Raw genomic sequence first — 20,324 nt, forward strand, 5'->3', positions numbered from 1 at the left:
GGCCAGGGCACAGAGCTGAGGGCGCCGGGCAAGGAGGAAGCCACACCACCATGGTGACAGACTTTCTTTATAAACATCCGGAAGGAAGTTTTCTCACCCATCTTCTCAAGATGTCCCATGAGGGAGGGAGGGAGGGAGGGTGGAGCTGCCTGGAGCAGAGCTAGGACCAGGGCTGTACCTGGTAGGGAGACTCTGGGGCCTCAGTCAAGCCAGGCCAAGCCAATGGTTTCAGAGGCTCCACAGCGTGCAGCGGGAGCGGGCCTCGGTGTCCCCAGTATGAGCCCTTATCTTTCTCGTGACTGACACAAACGCTGACCAGATGGGGGTCAGATGAGGATGAGGGGCTCAGCCCCACTGGACGCTGGGCTGCAGGGGCCACCCCCCGGGTGGGGGTGCCCGCAGGGATGGAGGCAGCTCCTGGACTGGTGGCCAGCCTATGGGGTACTGGAAGATGGTGTTTCTCATGGGCTCGGCCCTAGACAGAAGGAGAAAGGCAGAGAATTAGAATGGGGCACAGCCCAGGCCCAGGCTGGGGCGCCTTCCCTCAGCTCCCCCTCCTTAAGACCCCAGCTATGGAAAAGGTCAGCTGCTTGCATGACCTTTCTGGAAGGCAGAGCCTCAAAAACATGCAGACCCTCTGAGCCAGCAACCTCACCTCTAGGAAGGAGCCCAAGGAAATAGCAGAGCTGTGGGCAGAGACTGAGCTACAAGAAATGGAAATAACCTGTGTCCACCTGTGGGGGATTGATTAAATACACATGCACGTCCACAGCAGAGAATGCTATGCAGCCTGCATAAACTTTAAGGCAGACTTATATGCACTGATAAGGAAAGGTATCATGATGTACTGTGTGAGTAGAGAGAAAAAGCAGCTTATAAAATAATGTATATAGCATGATACTATTTTTGTTTAAAGATATATAACATATATAAATGCATAAAAAAAAAAAACCCTGGAAGACACAGCAAAATGTTAACAGTGGTTCTATCTGCGTGGTGTAGTTATGGGTGATTTTTTTACTTCTTTATACTTTTCAAGAAAAGTTTTACAAGCACGCAAGCCTTTGAAATCAGAAAAAAAATACTTGTCTAAAATTTTTTTTAAAAGCCTCATTTCTCATGCTACTCACTCTCTTTCCCCTGAAGGCCCACCACCCTGGAGGCCACCTGGGAACCCAGGGCCTATCTGAAGCATCCACCCTGGGTGCTCAGCTGGGGGCCACTCTGTCCCAAGGGAGGCAGCTTCCCTCCACCAACTGTCCCACATTCCAGTGCTTCTGGACTTAATTCCCACTCTGTCTGCTACTCCAGGGCTGCACTGCCCCTCTCGGGCTATGGAACACTTTGAACTCACCTGGGAGCTCAAGTCTCCCCTGTGGGACTGGAGCTCTCAGATGGAAGAGACCAAGGGGTAGGGCTGGGCTCCATCTGCCTCCCCCCGCCCCCTGTGCCCAGAGCCAGGCCTGGCCCCAGAAGGCCACTCAGTGAATGTCTGCTGATGACAAAGAGCAATGCTGGGTGCTCTTACTGACTAGGCACTACTCTAGGCCAGACACCAACATCTAGAGAAACTTCAAGCATCCTCATGTGAACCCCATTTTATGGATGAGGTAACTGAAGTACACAGAGTCACACGCCCAAGTGACAGAGTCTGGGATCAGGGGATTAGGGGCGAATGGGCAACATATTCGTGGGCTCCAGACACTGCCCCCCAATCTGCAGACCCAGCTTTCAGTGGAGGTGATGCCCTGGCATCTCCAGCAGGCTCGGAGCCAGTGGCCGGCCCTCTGCAGAAAGGGAAAGTCCTGGGCCCTCTGAAAGGTTTGGAGAGGGCTCAGGCCTCCAAGGCAGAGTGGGGGCTGGGGTCAGGAGCCCCGGGAGTTTACCTCACTGCAGCCACCCAGCCTGCCCCTCTCGGGGCCTGACCCGCCTTACAGAGCTGACTTGAAGACTTCAGGCCAGGGAAATCCCCTGCTTGGCTGCCTGCTGGAGAGCGCAGAAAGCAGCTCCCGGCATGATTTATGACATTGGGGAGACTTCATAAACTCCACCAGCCGCAGAGAAGGGTGGGAGTGGGGGAGGCTCCGCAGTTGTCAGAAGGGAGAGCCCAGCTGCCAGCCAACCCCAGACTTCCCACAGGGTTAAGGTGACTGCAATTCTCCGCGGGGAGGGTGTGATCCTGGAGAGCCCCTTCCCATGAACCTCAGACCCTTCTCTAGAAGATGGAGCAGATTCCTGGGCAGCTGAGGCCTCCCACCAGGATAAGAGTACCCCTTTTGTGTGCTCAGACACAGACACATTCCTTGGGCCACTGAGCCCTTGGGGCACACCCCTTCAGCCCTGCAACACAGCGACACTGAGGTGCACAAGACTGCTCGTGGCCTCTCTAGTGGCCTGTTTGCCCCCAGCACAAGGACAGGAGCAACTGTCTTTTGCTTTTCCCCAGCCATGGTTCTGATCAGAAGAAAAGAGTCTTAGGGAGGCACCTGGGCCGAACAGTAGCGTCAGCCCAGAGAGGGGTGCAAAAAGGGAGATTAAGAGGGATAAAATCACGATCTGAAGAGCCAACAATGGAAAACAGGGACAAGCACTGGCCTTGCCAGGGGATTAGTCTGTGTGTCTGAGGCCTGCCTCTCCCTCCTGCCGCTGTCTGCTCTTGGCAGATCCCTCAGGGTCAGTCTGCTGAGGGGGATGGCACAGTGTGCCAGGCTGGGGCCTCACAGAGCCTCCACCCCCCTTACAAGGAGGGTTGGCCTGGTTTACCTCAAAGGCTTTGCTCAGCCTGTGGGGTTGGGGCCCTCGAGTCTGGGTGGCCCCACGTACGTGGACCAGGCAGCCATCTTCACCCTGTGCCTCAGGGGAGAAAACAGACACCCAGAGAAGCGGAGCCATCAGACTGGTCTCCACAAGGGGCCCACAACACATCTAGGGAATAGTCCTTGGGGCCAGGGACCCTGCTCCCCCAAATGCTCACATGCAGTCAACATGTCCTGAGCCTGCGCCAAGCCCAAATGACAACAATGTGAGCTCAGGGCCATGTCAGGGGGGATGTCTTAGCTAAAGCTTGAAGAATGAGTCTGACTTTGCCAGGCAGAAGTGGGGAGGCAGTTCCAGGCATATGAAATAGCATTTATAAGGTGCACGAAAATCCCACCACATCCAAGAAGCCGCCGAGCATCCAGTGAGACTGACAGAGGCCAGATGGGAGAGGTGAGAAGGTGACCCCAAGGGCTGGGGAGGTGGCAGGGAAGTTCCCCGGGGTCTGTTGAGCCGGGCTGCAGAGTCCAGAATCTCTGAGGTGCAGGGGTGGGGGTCGGGGCCGGGTCAGGGAGTGTTTTAGAAACTGGCTGGGGCTGTTGTGTGGAGGATGGAGCGGATGAGCAGAGGAGAGGTGGGAAGGCAGGATGGGCTGCTGTGGCCGTCAAGAAAGCTGGGTTGGATGAAAGGCACAGAGGGAACTTTCTGCAGGGCTGCCTCCAGGGTAAGAGACTCAGAGAACAGAACAAGGCAGCCCAGGGGCTTGAATCCATCCCCCCTGACCCTGTAGGGTGAGGGCTGTGAGTGGAGGAACAGACCCCAAAGCCAGGGGCTGTGGGATAAGGGCATTATTTTTCATGAGACACTACAGAAGAGGGCTTACAAAGACCGAAGCAGCGATAGCAGAAGTAATAATAAATGGTCACTTCCCTTCCAACAACCTTTTTCTCAAGGCCGGACAGGCCTGCTCTGCCCAGAACAATTCATTTTGGCTCTGAACCCTCAGGAGGCAGGTGGAAAGGTACACAGGCACAGAGAACAAGTGGTGGCTGGGAAAAGCAGGTCCTCTGGATGGGGCCAGGTTGCGTGGCCAGAGGGTGAGGGGCACAAGGGACAAGGTTGAGACTCCATAGAGTCTTGGGTGGTCCCTAGTTGGAGGCTCTGTTCCAGAAATCACTACTGCCATCCCAGCAGCTGGCTACTGCCACTACCACTCCAAACCTCCAGCTGACAGGGCCCCTCGGCCAGCCATAAACATGGCGACAGAGGTAGCCCAGGTACTAGACCAAGAGAGGCCTAAGTTCTCTCTCAAGTGTCAGTTGAGAGAGATAGCAGGTATGTGACCAGGACAGTCACAAGCTCCTGGAGAGGTTGAGATTCCTCAGCCATAAACTAGGGGCACCAATCCCCCTAAATGCCCAGGGCCAAAGGCCAGGTGCACCACAGCACCAACACACCCAATTATCATGTGGTCACCACCTCTACCTGAGACTCTAGGCCCGTTATTCAGCCTCAGTTTCTCCGTCTCAACCCCCAGTCCTCTGAGTCTCATGGTCACAGGCTCCTGCACTGGATAGCACTGGGACACATCTGTCCCCAGGGAGGGACTTCTGGGCACCCACCTCTATCCTATGCCTGTGCTCAAGCCAGTCCAGGCACTGGGTCTCCTTGGGCCCTTGGAAATGTCAGGAGGTGCCCAGGCCTCTGGTGCTCACTCCCAACAGAGGACCACCAAGTCAGAGCAGATTGCTGAGACCCACGGGTGGCCAGGTCCAAGCAGTAGGAGAGCGGAGAAGGCCTTGGAGCTCTCTGGGTGCCTCCAACCAGCCCCAGCACTCTGACACATCGGCTGGTGGAGCCTGGGGCTCAGGACATGGATTCCCGGACCAGTCCCAAACAGGGTGCTCCCCTGACCAAAATCACAACCACCTCAGACAGGACCAGAAGGGAGGGACATCACACTCCATCCAACAAATTAGTCACGTCTGTACTATGTTGTTTTAAGGTGGGGGACAAAACCAACACAGATTTAAAACAAAGTTAAAAAACAACTAAAAGTTAATTTTAAAATAGTTTAACAAAAAGTTCTTTTCATCGGGGCACAGAGAAGACAAGAAGCTTAGCCCCCACCTCCTGGAGGAGCCTGGAGAGAAGGCCTCACTCCCTACTGTCCAGCCAGGCTCCCTCAGCCCAGGCCAGGCCACTGTCACAGGAGACCACACCACAGAGACAATTGGGTCTGAAGCCCCATTGCAAGATAGGCAAAATGAGGCAGCCCAGTGCAGGAAACTACAAAGTCACAGGCAACTCACAAGCACATCTGTTAGCCCCCTTCCTCCCCTCTGTCTCCTTCAACACCTGGTAGGAGAGCCCAGGAGCCCTGGGACAGCATACAGCATACACCTGAGGGCCCCGGACTCAGGGTGCTCCACCCACTTCTGAACATATTGAGTGCCAGACCCAGGCAGCAGCTGGGCCGACCCACCCCAGCCTCCTCCTCAAGGAGGCAGTGAGGCAATGGCAGTGAGCCAGTCACATCTCTATGCATTCCCAGCTCTGCCTCTCAGCTGTGTGCCTTTAGGCAAGTCACACCCTCCTGTGAGCCACACTTCCCTATCTGCAGGGTCCGGGGTCCTGGAGAAGAGAGTGCAGTGACTGGCATACTGGGGCCTCAGTAACCACAATCAGGCCCCTCCCTCTGGCAATGGACTTGGTGATGTTGAGTCAAGTCGGCTTAGCCACCTGCCTCCCCACCAGCCAGCATAGACACCAATTAAGGAAGGAGCCACTAAGGCAGGAGGATGAGGTCGAGGGACAAGAACCTTTAAACAAGTCCCCAAAAGCCCCAGTGTGGCCCCTCCCTTGGGGAGTTCTTTGGGGGCGTCCATGTCTGGTCCCTGGACTGGGACAGTTCATGGAGACTGCTCAGCTGCTGGTCAGGGCAGGCTGGCTAGGGTACTCTCCCAGAGGGGATAGGAGGAGGGGACCCACAGGTCCTGTACCTGCTGCTTGGGGCTGAGCTCAACCGCTTTGCTCTCTTTTCCAACCAGTCTTCCAGATGGCCCTCAGGGAGCTCGACGACATCTAGTGGCCACTCCCTGGCCCGCCTCTCTTCTGTGGGGATAGGGAGAGAGAGGCAAGTGAGGGGCACTCCACCCCCTCCTGAACCCCACCCTCCCACAAAGCAGTCAGAACCTCCTGAGGAGTGCAGCACAGGCTGCGCTGTCCCCACCATGCTGCCACCTTCCTAGGCTTGCTCCTCTGGGCCTCACTCTGCTTCCTCATCAAGTGGAGATAAAACACGGGCTGCCTCCCAAGCTTTTTGCAGCTGGACACAGGATAAAGTAGGTAGAGAGCCTGTCCTCAGAAGGGGCCCAAACCCGGGATCAGGGAGGCAACATGGGCTGCAGAACAGGGCAAAGCTGGGTTTGAATCTTGGCTCTGCCCCTTACGGGTCTCTCTGACCCTGGGCAGGGGAAGGCGCCTCAGTTTTCCTGGTTTTTCTTTTCATAAAATGTCCTGTAAGAACCTTTGCTCACTGAATTAAAATTGAGCCAGTGGTTCAAACAAGCTGGGTGTGAGAAGGGTCAGGGTCTCTGGGAGGACTTGGGATGAGGCTTGGCGCTGGAGGAAAACAATCCTACTCATGGACCAACGAGGGGGCCCAAGGCCTGGGCTAGCACTGCACACGCTTCATCTCACTTCGCCTCTACACCTAGACACATTTAAAAGGTCAGGACACTGCCTCCAAGAGGGTTAGCCATGTGCCAAGGTCACAGGGCACTCGTCTGTTCCCAGCCCCCTGGGGCTTCTCCCATCCGGGTCTCTACCAGGCATCGTCTCCAGCTCCAGGCCCACTGGCCTATGCTCTCCTTGCCACGGGCCAACTGTTCCCCGAGAGCCTAGGCCAGTGAAGAGCTGGAGATACCACCACTGCCAGGACTCGCTGGCGAGGCCGATGGGGCCTCACTTCTGCCCTGGGAAAGCTCTTGGAAACCCTGTGTTTGTGCCAGGGCTGTGGCCACGGTACCATCAGCTCCCCAGGGCAGGGCCCACAGAATATGACTGGTCAGAGGGGAGTGGAGTCCCACTGGGGACGAGGGCAAAGGCCAGGCTGCCTCGGACACTCACTGGCTGCCCTGAAGCTTCCTGGACAGAGGGAAGAGTGAGCAGCAGCACCCAAGGAGACTAGAGTTGGCCTCTAACCTGCTGGGGGCTCACGTGAGGGCCTTCTGCCCTACGCTAGCTTCAGTTTCTCTATCTGTTCAGTGGGGGCTTCATCAGAAGATCGAAATAGACCATCTCAGTGGAAATGTCCTTGTTCTCTAACTGGAGAAGTGACAAGTGAATTTCCCAAAGACAGACGTGGCAATTTCCACGGGAAGCTACACTTGTTCTTCCCTGGAGCCATCGGGCCTGAAAATTCTGAGGGTGGGGAAGGTGTCGTCTTTATCCCTTTGTCCCCAGGATGAGGTAGGGGATCTGCCTGGTGCAGAGTAAGGGCTGGAGACAGGTGCTGCCTGATGGAAGGAAGGGGGGATGATACACACAAATGAGCACCCAGCAGGGTCCAGATGAGGCTGAGGCACCCCCGTCAGGGCTCCAGGACAGGAAGCCCCATACGTCACTTTAGACCCAGCAGGAACACAAATGGGAGTTCCCCTGTTCTTTTTCCACTCATGCCTGGGGCGGTTTGGAGGCAGTTTCTGACCTCCACCCCATCACCTAGGCAGCTCTCAGCTTATCCCACAAGGTGTCCACAAAAGAGGAGGAGGTGGGGAGACACTGGGCAGCTTCCTGGGCCTCAGATCTGGCATCCCCCCAGCAGACTGCCCCCCACCCCAAACCCAGGGACCCCGCCAAAACACACCCTCCACCTGGATACTCAGCTCTTGCAGATCTCTCTCTGACATGTGGGAAAATCTGCAGTTGGAGCCAAAGTCACACTGGCCTGCAACAGAAGACAGGGAAGCCAGAGTTACTCATGCCTTGGAAGAGCTCCCTCCAAGGGCTGAGGGGCCATCAGAGTTTTAGGTGTGAGGCTTTAGAGTCTATAGAGTAGCAACTCCACCTCCAGAGAAAAACTTGGAATCTCTTTGGCCCCGCCCACACAAGCAGCCAGAACAAGCCCGTTGGGAATCAAATCCTGAAGCCTTCTGTGATTGGGCTGCACAAGCCTCTGCAGGCTTTCTACTGTCACCACTGCCCTGGCCCCGAGCCTCTGTTCCCCAGCCTCAACAAACCATGGGTGGGCCTCTGAAAGAGTCATGCTTTCTTTCCCCAATCCAGGCCACTGTACACGCTGTGCCCTCTGCTTGGTGCCCACCTGCCCATCTGGCTTGCAGGAGCGGCTGGACTGCTCGCCAGAAAGGCTTTAATGGTAGCTTTGCCAAGGAGGTACCAAAGCCCAGTGTGGCTTTCCAAATCTTAACCGGCAGACCAAAATATGTCTCAAAATAACAGGAGACTGGAGGTCTCTAAGCCAGCATAACCTACCAGTGGCATTTTCACGTCAAGGTGAAGTCTATGGGGGAAGGCCTTGATCTGCAGGCCTAGTGACCATCCTAGGGGTCGCACTGTCTCCTGAGGGGAGTGTGGCCATACACCTGGCTTCCTTAGGCTGACAGCAGTACCTCTCCCCAGTGCTACATACCATGTTAATCACCATGGTTCCCCTCCTTGCCTTGGCTGCTAGGAAGCTCAGGGCCAAATCCTCAGAAAATATACAGAAACTCAAAGCAAGCATGGAGGAAACTAATCATTCTCTGGGCTCTGTCTTATTTTTCCTACCTTTATTTTCATTTGCACTTGGTTCCTTTGTTTACTGAGGGCTTTTTTTGTTTGTTTGTTTGATCTCTTTGAACTATATGTATCTTTATTAGCAGTCAAATCAACACTTAGCACCCTTGGTTCTAATTCTGAACCTTCTCCTCAGACCTGTTACCATCTGTCTCCAGGCCTGCCTGCTGGGAGGGAGGGAGCAGGAGGTTGGACTCCCAGACTAACTTAATCAGCCAATCAATCACACCCATCAGTGTCTCCTAGATTTACTTGCAATCTCCCAGCACTTGCTTTTTCCGAGTGGGCTGATAAAATCACATTCTATGTCTGAAGTGCTGAAGACTAGGCCCTGGAAGTCCTAAGGCACAACCCCTGGGAAGGTCTCAACTGACCAGCTGGCTGATGCACTGAGACCACAAAATGGGTTTAGGATAGTGGCTGGGGAAGGGGAGAGGCTCCACAGAGGTCCAAGCAGGCCAGACAGGAAATGCTGGTCCCTGGAGGGACCTGAACTGAGTAGAACACTTTACCTGTCAGCAGAAACTTCCTACACGGCCGCTTGTTCTGTTCATCTAGTAAGATGGCAGCTGCATCTGCGAGGAGAGAGGAGCCGGGTTCAGACTTCAGTTGCACAGAGGCACCGAGATCAGAAAAGGAAACAGTTCCCATCCACAGAGAAGTGTAGAAAGAGACAACCACAGTTGGGGATGACCACAGGTGGGGATGCTGGGCAGAAGCATCTGAGCTTCAGGTGACCTCAACCCCTCCCAGACCCAGCCAAAGGCAAGAACCAAGTTTTAGGTCTGAGGTTCTGGCTTTGACCAAACAATGGAATCACCTGGGCAGTTTAGTTTAGTTTATTAAAATCCTGGTACCCTACACTGTCCATACTGTCTTTGTAACTTCCTGTGAATCTACAATAATAGTATTAAAACTAAAAAAACTCCTGGTGTCCAGGTAGCCCACCAGTAAGCCCCGGGGCTCAGGCATCCCTCCACAGCCACGCTGCAGCAGGTCACTCTCTGCTCCCTTGTTATACCTGAGACCTGCGGGCTCTCAGAGCCAGACCAGGTGCCGGCCTCAAAGGGACTTCACAGCAATCTTTCTGGATATGAACCTTAACCCTGGTTTCCTCCAACTTTTCCCCCTTTATTTTTATCATATATTTATGGTTTAAGTTTCGTGTGCTTCTTTGTAGGTAAGGAACCAATCGGTCAAAATCTGTGAGTAAGACAGGAAGATGCCCTGACTCAGAGGCCCTGATGTTGCCCTGGAGGCCTGGGCTGGGCACTTTCCCTGTTGGTCCCTTTTCTAGAGGCTGCTGGAGTAAAGGAAAGACCAATGGGTTTCAGAGTCCAGAGGCAAGCTGCTTAATCTCCCCAAGTCTCTGTTTCCTCATATGCAAAATGGGAGGAAAATTCTCCCCTGTAGGGCTGCTGTGAAAATTGAATAAAGTAATGGATGCAGAGCACTTGGCAGAGGTGGCCGATGATTCCCAACCCTCATGGCACATTAGAATTGCCAGGAATGTGGGGCTGGAAGTGGCTTCGGCATCACACTCCCCAGGTGACACTAACATGCAGCCAGGGCTCAGAACCTCTGTCATGGACGCTCAACAAACGGTGGCAGTTCTTCTTTCATGTCCGCCTCACAAACTCACTGCATACTGCTACCATCCCCATTTTGCAGAGGGAAAAACTGAAGTTCAAACAGGGGAAAGGGCACACAGTCAGGAAGTGGCAGTGCCTGGTTTAACCCTGGCATGTGACTCTAAGGCCCCTGCCCTTTCCCATGTGATCTCCTGGTGGCTGGGTAAGGGCCAACTCTGATAGGAGCTTCTCCCTTCCTCTTCCTGAGGGCAAGGCAGCTGGTAGGGGTGGGCCTCTGGGGTCAGGAGTTGGTTATCAAAGGACTCACTCCAGGGGTGGCCTGGCAGAATGGTCTGGGTGGGGCCAGCAGGATAGAGGGTGTCTATCTGTCAGCACTGGGCCTGTCAGACTCAGCTCACCCAGCTGATGTGAACATTGCCTGGTCCTGCCCCCATGTCCCAGAGGTAGGACAGCTGAGCCTGAGTGGGGGGTCTGAGCCTGCATCTTAGCCAAGGCGCCGTGGCTGGGAGACTCACTGTGGGAGAAAAGTTCCAGGCTGCCCAGCCTCTGGCTGGTGGTTCTTGACCCCAGCCACATGGGAGAATCATCAGGCAGCTTTTAAAATACGTGGATCCTGGGGTGCCTGGGTGGCTCAGTCGGTTAAGTGTCCAACTTCAGCTCAGGTCATGATCTCGCCATTCGTGGGTTTAAGCCCGGCATTGGGCTCTGTGCTGACAGCTCAGAGCCTGAATCCTGCTTCGGGTTCTGCGTCTCCCCCTCTCTCTGCCCCTCCCCTACTCGCAGTCTGTCTGTCTCTCTCTCTCAAAAATAAATAAACATTAAAAATACATGGATCCCGGGGCGCCTGGGTGGCGCAGTCGGTTAAGCGTCCGACTTCAGCCAGGTCACGATCTCGCGGTCCGTGAGTTCGAGCCCCGCGTCAGGCTCTGGGCTGATGGCTCGGAGCCTGGAGCCTGTTTCTGATTCTGTGTCTCCCTCTCTCTCTGCCCCTCCCCCGTTCATGCTCTGTCTCTCTCTGTCCCAAAAAAAAAAAAAAAAAAAAATACATGGATCCCAGGGCACATGGGTGGCTCAGCTGGTAAAGAGTCCAACTCCTGACTTCAGCGTAGGTCATGATCTTACAGTCTGTGAGATCGAGCCCAACAGGGCTCTGCACTGTCAGAGCCTGGTATTCTCTCTTTCCCTCTCTCTCTGCCTCTCCCCTGAGTACACGGTCTCTTTTCCTCTCTCTCAAAATAAATAAACATCTTTAAAAAGTTTCTTCCGAGGCGCCTGGGTGGTTCAGTTGGTTGAGTGTCCAACTTTGCCTCAGGTCATGATCTCATGGTTCGTGAGTTCGAGCCCCACATCAGGCTCACTGCTGTCAGCATGGAGTCTGCTTCAGATTCTCTTCCCCCTTTCTCTCTGCCCCTCCCCTGCTCGTGTTCTCTCTCTCTCTCTTTCTTTCTTTCTCTTTCTCAAAAATAAACATTAAAAAAAAAGTTTCTTCTCTGGGGCACCTGCATGGCCCAGTCAGTGGAGTGTCTAACTTCCACTCAAGTCATGATCTCGCAGTTCTTGAATTCAAGCCCCACGTTGGGTGTGCTGCTGTCAGCACAGAACCTGCTTAGGATCCTCTGTCCCCCTCTCTCGGTCTCTCCCCTGCTTGTACTCTCTCAAAAATAAATAAAACATTGAAAAAATAAAAATAAAGTTCTTCTTAAAATAAATAATCCTGAGGCCCATCCTTGTCAGGTTCTGCTTTAACTCATCTGAGGGGGAGAGCATGAAAATTGTTAAAAGCTCCTTGGTGACTCTGAAGGGCACCCAGGGCTGAGAACCCCAGCCCAGGGCCCGCATAAAGAAGGCATGCTCCTCCACCCAGCGTTCAAGGCTCCTTGTGATCTGACCCCCTTGGTCCTTCTTGCTTCATCTCCCAAAATTAACAGCTACCTTGGTGCCTGGTGTTTGTTTGCTCGTTCACTAAGATATTCATCTAACAAACATTTACCGAGCTGGTCCTGTGCGCCAGGCGCCATGCCAGGATGGGGATTTAGTGGACAGTAAGTCAGACCTGCTCCTCCCTTCCAGTTCAATAGTCACACTAAGCCGTGGGGGACATAAACGGGAGCAGCCAGCATTCAGCCAAATGACCTCACCTTGCCTGGGGGGTGGGGAGGGCATCCCTGAGGACGCTCTGCCTGAGTTGAGTTCTGGGATGGAAGGGCTAGGCTGAGGGCAGGACAACAGCAGGAAAGACATGCCCACAGACAGGACAGTACCTGCAATGGCCAGGGTGGCTGGAGCTTGGAGGGAGAGGCGGGCAGGGCATGGAGGCCTGCACAAGACAGGGGTTCTGCCCAGAACACACTGCTGTAACTGGGAGTGAGGCTGCTTAGGAGAGGGGTCCTATCTTATTAACCTGGAAGTCTTCAGAGCCTGCCTCGGAGAGAACATGCTAAGTGTTCACTGAGCACTGTCTGAATAGATGAGTCCAGGAGATAAAGGGCCTGAGGCCAATCCTTTTGTGGTCCCATAAACATTGTTCCTACTGAGTGAACCCTTCCAGGCCACACAGTCATGTATGAAATATACTGAGTCCCTGTCACATCCCTGGGAGGTGGGTACTGTTGTTAGGGCCGTTTTACACATGGCAGCTTTAGGGCCACACTGGGAGTGACACCTTGGGACTGACAGCCAGTCAGCTTAGCTCCAGGACTCATATTTGTCCTGGCATGGCAGAAGGATGGTTGGCCCCTCTGGGGGGATTAGGGGACTTGTCTAAGGCCATGGAGCTGGGAGCTAAGTGGATGTTGAGTCCTAGCCCAGGCTGGGGTGTCACGTGCCTCCCCGAAGTCTGTGCTGTGCAGTTTGCTCAGGTAAGTGGGAGCCCCGGGGAAGCCCCTTCAAGTGGAAAGAGCTCATGGGCCAACTTGTGGACCCCCGGGTGAGTAATCCACCACTCTGGATCTTGAAGTCAACACCTTTAAGTGGGGACGACTCCCCCCCGCAGCCTCCCTTGCAGAGCTGTTCAAGGGACTGAATGTGCCTGGGGATGAGAGAGGACACTAGGAATACAGGACTCCTGCGAAGGGGCTTATGATACCCACTCTTTCATCTTTCCTTTATGTAATACAATAGCCTCTGCCAATCAGCCCTAGACCCGAAGTCCCACCTGTTCCCAGCTAAGAATCTGGGGCTAAGAGGAAACATCAAGGTAATCTTGAAGCCTGGCTCCATGCCAGATAGCAGTCCCCACTGGATTTGGAGCACAGGGAGCCTTTGCCTGACACCAGAGTCAGAGGCCTCCCAGGCACCCAGGAGACACCTCTGGCACTGATTTCCCCTCCGCCCCCACTCCCAGCCCCTTGCGACCTCAGCCATGCCTGGCCTGCTGAGCAGCCTGGCCACCCTCTCTCACCCAAGCCTCTGAGCCTCAGCTTCCTCATCTGAAATGAGAGTCTGAGAGATCTGAAAATAATGTGCCAAGGACCCACCTCAAACCTGCCTCTGAGGATGGGGTCAGGTGACCAGCGTTTTTTTATTCAAGGTCTCCAGGTGATCCTAACTTGAAGGGTGGAGATCTGCCTTAGAGGATTACTGATAAAGCAAATGACAAACCACAAATGGCACCTGGCATGCAGCAGGCACTCCATAAATGCTCACTCCTTTCTTGTAAATTCTGAGTCTCAGACCAGGAAACCTTGTCTCCACTTCTCCCTTCTCAACTGCTGAGACTCATCTCCTTCCTTCTGCTCTGGGAATCCTGCTCCCCAAATAATGAAGCATCAGCCCTGCCCCAGCTCATTCTAGAAGCTCCTGGCCCACCTCCACCCCACTGCCAAGCTCCCTGTCTGTTCTGATGACAGTAGAGCAGCAGCAGCAGCAGCTTCCCTGAAGTGAGCACCTCGAAGGTGCCAGGCCCTGTGCTAGGTGCTTATGGCCTGAGCTCATTTGCTTTGGTAGCACCTGCTCTAAGAAGCCTTTCCCAGGGGCGCCTGGGTGGCGCAGTCGGTTAAGCGTCCGACTTCAGCCAGGTCACGATCTCGCGGTCCGTGAGTTCGAGCCCCGCGTCAGGCTCTGGGCTGATGGCTCAGAGCCTGGAGCCTGTTTCCGATTCTGTGTCTCCCTCTCTCTCTGACCCTCCCCCGTTCATGCTCTGTCTCTCTCTGTCCCAAAAATAAAATAAAATAAAAAAAAAAAAAAAAAAGAAGCCTTTCCCGGAAAAGCCCTGGCTCTGGCAGCCGATTATTCATCCAGTCAGCCAGTCATTCAACAGCTATTTACTGCACCCCACGCAGGAGACAGTCATCATTGTCAACTGTAGGTCTGGTCATGTTGGCCACTGTCCGGTGCCCTTCAAAGGCTGCCCTCCACCTTTGGCCCTAGGGACAAACCACCCTTCCTACTGTGGCCTCCACAGGCTGGCACAATCTGGTCCCTGCCCTGTCACCAGCCTCAGTCCCTACCACCCTCCTCTCCCCCTGTGTTTAGCCATATCCCCTCTCCTCTGCACCAAGAGCACCTGGTGCTTTGCTCTTGGCCACCTGCTTCTGCATGCCCTCTGCCCAAAATGGTGTGGCTTTGTGGCTGCTTTTCCCTATCTTTCCAGCCGTTGGCTCAAACATCACCTCCTTGAAACAGCCTCCTTCCTGGCCACAGTATCCCCAGAGGCTGGCAGACTGGAGCCCTCAGTCAAGATTACTGGGGGAAGGAGCTCACATTCCAGACTGCCCCTTGGAGGGCCCATCTGCCCCTAAGGGCCCAACCTCCTCTCTTTTGCCATTCAAAGAGCCAACCTAGGCTGTGGAGACTGTCACTGGCACATGTCCTGTCTGACAACAGGAAAGATCTGAGAGCTGGCCTCCATTGGCCCAGCTGCCCGGTCAGTTGCCACTCACCTCGAAACATGTCATACCAGACCTTCTTGGCCTTGAGGTGCTGTAGCCCATTCAGGTGCTTCTTGCGGTTGTGGAGGTTGTCCTGGAAGGAGCGGTTGCAGTAGTCACAGAAGTAATGCTTCCCCATGGCCACCTCCGCCAGATACTGCCTGGGAAGCCACAAAGCACTCAGTCAGGAGTATGGAGGAAATGCCACACACTAAAGCCCAAAGTGCACCACACCAAACCAGCACTCCCTGAGGGCCAGTGTGAGGAAGGCTCTATATACACAAACCCTCATTTTCTTTTCTTTTTTTTTTTTTTTAAACGTTTATTTATTTTTGTGACAGAGAGAGACAGAGCATGAATGGGGGAGGGGCAGAGAGAGAGGGAGACACAGAATCGGAAACAGGCTCCAGGCTCCGAGCCATCAGCCCAGAGCCTGACGCGGGGCTTGAACTCACGGACCGCGAGATCGTGACCTGGCTGAAGTCGGACGCCCAACCGACTGCGCCACCCAGGCGCCCCCAAACCCTCATTTTCAACCCCAGGACAGTCCATGATGAACCACACAGGCCAATCATTACTGTAATGATTACTGATTACGGGTTGAGAAGGCCTCATTTCAGAGGGATCTTTTAAGAAATCTGATGGCCAGGGACAGTGGAACCTCAGTGCGGGGAGAGGGGGAGACCCAGGCATCAGGCACGTTTGTAAAACTCCCCAGGGAGTTCTCATATGCAGCTGCGTGGGAGAACCACACCTTATACTCTCTGGCCACTGCCCCTGCCCCTACTCCACTCTGACTTCCTCTCTTCCCTCTCCTCCAATCTGGCCTACATCAGCCTCATCTCTGCTCCTCCCCTCCCACACTCCAGGCACTCCGCCACCTCTCGCATTTGCACCTGCTGGTCCCTCTGCCTGGATGCTCTTCCTCAGATTCCTTCCTTGCTCACTTGATTTCTTCAACCTCCACTCTAATACTGTCTTCTCAGTAATCTCCTGTGACAGCTTTATTTAAAATTGCAGAATACTCTACTTAGCTTTCCCCATTCCCTGCTTCATTTTTATCACCTTTGAAGTAATAAGTTACTTGGTATGTTTATTATCTTTTTCTCCCAACAGAAATATAAATCCAGGCGGGCAGGGATATCTTTGTTTTGTTCACTGCTGAGCCCCAGTACCCAAAGTGGTGCACAGTACACAGTAGGCAACCAATAGTTGAGGAATAAGTGGATTAATTCCCATATTCCTTATGGGACAACTGAGGTTCAGAGAAAGGAAATGATCTGTCCAAGGTCACACAGCTGGTGAGCAGAAGGTGAAGCCAAGTGCCCTAAAATCCCACTGCTGGGTATCCTCACTTCCACAGCCAGCTCAAAGCTTACAGAAGCCAGAGAGCTCAGGCAGAAATGCAAACAGCTTCCCAAGAGATTAGCTAAACTCTCGGAGGGCAGGTCAATCATGAGAATGTTTCAGCCTTAAGACTGAAGACCCCTCAGCCATAGTGACCACAGCTGCCACACCTGACCTGGGAGACCCACAGCCATAGGCAGGAGGCAAATCTATGAGTGTCAGGGCCAGCCCTTGGGTCCCCCAGTTTGCTGCCGAAAGACCAGAGGATGAATGGGTCCACTCTGGGCTGTCAAGTGGGATCACAAAGGCTGAGCCCAGACCAGCCCCTTGCCCTTCAGGCCCTATAGTCAGATTTCTCATTTCCCAGAGCAGGTTCCTAGGTGCCAGAGGAAGAAGGAGAGTGACTTCCCCAAGCAGCCCACAGCCAACTCCCAGGACTTGGCAAATTAAAGATACAGCTGGGACCTGACCACAGGGCAGATGGATTGGGGGCATGTATCTTGGGAAGAAGAAAAGAGGGAGAGAGACAGAGACAAACAAGACCCTGGACTGTCCAGGCAGCCAGGTGGGTCGATGGAGAAGGCTGTTCCTGCGGCTGACAGGGACAGCAGCCATTAAGTCAAGGGCTGTAATGGGATCAGGAACAGACAGTCATTCAAAATGAAAACGTATAAAACCTCTCTTCTCCTATTACGGCTGAGAAACCGCATCCCAGACACACGGACTTGATATATTAAATTTGGCAGCTCTAATACACCCCGTCTTGCCAATAAACTTATAGGAATTGGATTGAAATTGTAAGAGATGAACGTTTAACGGCCGAGTGCTTAACCAAGCCATTCACGAAGCTTGAAGCTCTGAGGAGCTGTTGGCTCTGGAGAGTAATGGGGTGGGGAGGGTGTCCCTCCGGGAAACTGAGATGGAACGGTGGCTCTGCGGCAGACTTAGCTGGACAAAATCACGCAGGGCACTGAGAAGCCAGTCGTGTGACCTTGGACCTCTCTAGGCCTCTACTTTCACTGCAGGAATGTGAGGCAGGGGTCTGAGAGTTTAGCTGATTGCTGGGAGCAGGACACAGACGTTTGCTAATGCAAATGAATTGTTAATAAAAGAGTAATAGAAATACAAATGACACTAATAATGTCCAGCATTGAGCAAGTGCTCAATAAAAGTTACCTACTATCTGATTTATTGAGCACCTACCACGGGCTGGCACTAGGCTGAAAGCTTTATAATGCATCATCTCATTTAGTGCACAGGACAAACTGTGAGGTAGGACCCATTACACTTTTTCAGATGATGGCACTGAGGCTCCAAGAAGTGAAGTGACCTACCCAAGGTCACAATACTGGAAAGCAGCCAAGCTGGGTTTATTTATTTTTTAAAGTTTATTTATTTATTTTGACAGACAGGCACACAAGTGAGGGAGGGGCAGAGAGAGAATCCCAAACAGGCTCTACACTGTCAGCGGAGCCCGACACAGGGCTCGAACTCACGAAACCATGAGATCATGACCTGAGCTAAAACCAAGAGTCGGACGCTTAATCAGCTGAGCCACCCAGTAACCCCAAGCTGGGTTTAGAATCCAGGTGGGATGGATCTAGAGCCCACACTCCTAATCACTTAGAAAAGTCTCCTCCCCATAAAATCATACTACTGACGGCTCTCCTTTATTAATCATTCACTGTATCCCTGGGACCATATGGCCCCTTCAAAGTCTAAATGGTATGTATTATAATCGCATTTGTGAAAGAGACAATTGAGGCTCAGAGAGGTGCTGTGGGGTGCCCCAGGTCACACTTCCGGGAAAGGCAGAACAGGTCTCACAGTGCCCGTACTTGCACCTGCTAGGAAAGCCTCTCTGAAGTCTAATGATGAGCCCCTCAGGAGTGGACTGTTTCTGTGGGTATGTGTGTGTGTTCACATTTCCCCTTCTCTCCCACATGCACAAATCATGGAGGAGAGCCACAGAGGCAGTGCTGTCCACCCATGCCTTCCTTCCCCTGCCCACCCTGCATCTGGCACAGAGGAAGTGCTTGGCTGTCCAGCACGGGTCAGTGGATCCTGCACTCTAGTCCCAGCTCTGCTAGGTGACAGAATTCACAGAATTAGAAAGCAGTGGCACCTGGATTTAAACCTGGATGTCTGGAGACATCTAGACACCTAGAGGCAGACCACCAGCTCCAGGGGAGCCAGTGCTTCCCACCTACCTAACAAGCCTGTCCCCATGGAGGCAGAGGCCCTGTTCCTGGGCAGGAGCTGGGCTTCAGCAAGATGACCTCGCCCAGGCATCAGCCAGGTGTGAACTTCTGGAGCTCCTGACCCAACTGCGTCCCTCTTTAGTGCCCTGGAACACCTCGAAAAGGTGCAGGTACAGAATCCTCTAAACAGATACAGTGCCCTGCCAGAGCGTGTTTGGCAACTTGGCAAACAGAGCGTATTTCACTCCGACTCACCGCTCAGCCAGGTGTCCTTGCACAAGGCACAGCCTGCACCACCACACTTGGCAGCCCCGAGTGGGAGGTCAGGGAAGGTGGGTGGAGACAGCTGGACACCTCTGATGGCGCCCAGACACCAGCATGGGGTGCTGACTAAGCTGGCCCTCTCCGCCATGATTCATCCTCATCCTCTGAGGCTGGCGCACTCGGCAGCATGAGAGCAGGGCCCTGCCTGCAGTACAAAACCGTTCAGCTCTACCCCACAGGCTGTGCCACCGGCCCACTCTCAGGGACCAGGTCCATGTTTGCAACAGCATCTGCTGGCTCCCGGGGGCTTCACCAGGTGACAAGATGGCTCCTCATAGCCAAGGGGCAGCAGGCAAGGCTAGTGGGACAGCCCACAGGTGTGGGTTTGAATCCCAGCTCTGCCACTGATCAGCTAGGTGACCTCTAGAAAGTTACTTCATCTTCCTGCATATATCGTCAGCTATAAAATAGGGACCCCACTGCTACACTGGATTGACCAAGGCAGGAGTATATAAGGATGCCTACCATATAGTTAGTGCTCAAAGAATGGAGGCTGTGACTGCTGGTACTATGACCACCCAGGTGGCTCACTCCCTTGCTCTCCTGGTGAGCCTACCTTGACCACCAGATCGAAAACTGCAGCCAAAGTGGCAGCCGCAGGTACTTCCGCCCCCCTTACAACTTGCTGTTTTCCGCAGCTCGTCTCCCCTCACATGCTGACTTACTGTCACGTGTGCCTGCCTCCCCACTAGAATACAGGCTCCCTGAGGGCAGAGAGTTCGGTCTGCCCTGCTGCACCCCAGCACCCGGAACAGGGCCTTGCACACACAATTGCTTGCAGAATGAGCCAAGGAGCAGCCTGCAGAATCCGAGGCCTATCACCCTCTGTTCACCTACAGTTCCCAGACCCTCTTCTCCTCAAGTTTGGATCTAGGGACCAGGACGAGGAGGGATACAGAAAAAGGACACATTAGGTCCCCAAAACAGATCTCTCGCTGCCACCACTGCCCTCCCCGCAGGACTTCTGTCTCCAACAGAGAGCCCTGCTCTGCTGACTTAAAGCACACCTGGCCATCCTGTGGTGCCTGACTTCAGTCTTCTGGGCTCAAGGAAAAGATTACCTACTAGTGGAGACACTGTGGGCAGAGCGAAGAAAAGAGAATGGGGGTGGGATGGGGTGAGGGAAGACAGCATCACATTCCTGCATGCTAGGCACTTGGCTTTCATTCTCTTATTTCATGCTCAACAGATGACATCAAGGTGTCCATTTCACAGATGAGGACACACATTCAGAAATACTCCCAATTTGCTCTGAGCCAAGACTGGGAGAGACACCGATAACAATTTCTCATCAACCTGAGTGCTACGGGAGGGCCAGCGGCGCTGAGGACCCCCACACACCCTCTTGGGGAGACCTCACCATGACGCTGTGAAGCCATGTGCTGACACCCCACAGCCAAGGCGTGGAGAGACAGAGCCAGCAATCCCCCTGGGGT

At 53.8% G+C, this 20,324-nt stretch overlaps 1 protein-coding gene across 5 annotated transcripts in view; it reads right to left on the reverse strand.

Annotated features, from left to right (window-relative positions):
* Positions 1–49: 49 nt before the first annotated feature.
* ZMAT5 (zinc finger matrin-type 5) overlaps positions 50–20,324 on the reverse strand; it is a 28,149-nt gene continuing 7,874 nt past the window's right edge. For all 5 annotated transcript variants that reach the window (XM_049619862.1, XM_049619863.1, XM_049619865.1 and 2 more), the window contains exons 2-6: positions 15,029–15,177; positions 9,069–9,131; positions 7,628–7,708; positions 5,760–5,871; positions 50–475 (exon numbers count right to left, since the gene is read on the reverse strand). In XM_049619862.1, the coding sequence (XP_049475819.1) occupies positions 346–475; positions 5,760–5,871; positions 7,628–7,708; positions 9,069–9,131; positions 15,029–15,177 (535 nt within the window). In that variant the 3' untranslated portion in view covers positions 50–345. The remainder of the gene's footprint in view (positions 476–5,759; positions 5,872–7,627; positions 7,709–9,068; positions 9,132–15,028; positions 15,178–20,324) is intronic.

Source organism: Panthera uncia, assembly GCF_023721935.1.
Source record: "Panthera uncia isolate 11264 chromosome D3 unlocalized genomic scaffold, Puncia_PCG_1.0 HiC_scaffold_8, whole genome shotgun sequence".
Classification (NCBI taxonomy): domain Eukaryota; kingdom Metazoa; phylum Chordata; class Mammalia; order Carnivora; family Felidae; genus Panthera; species Panthera uncia.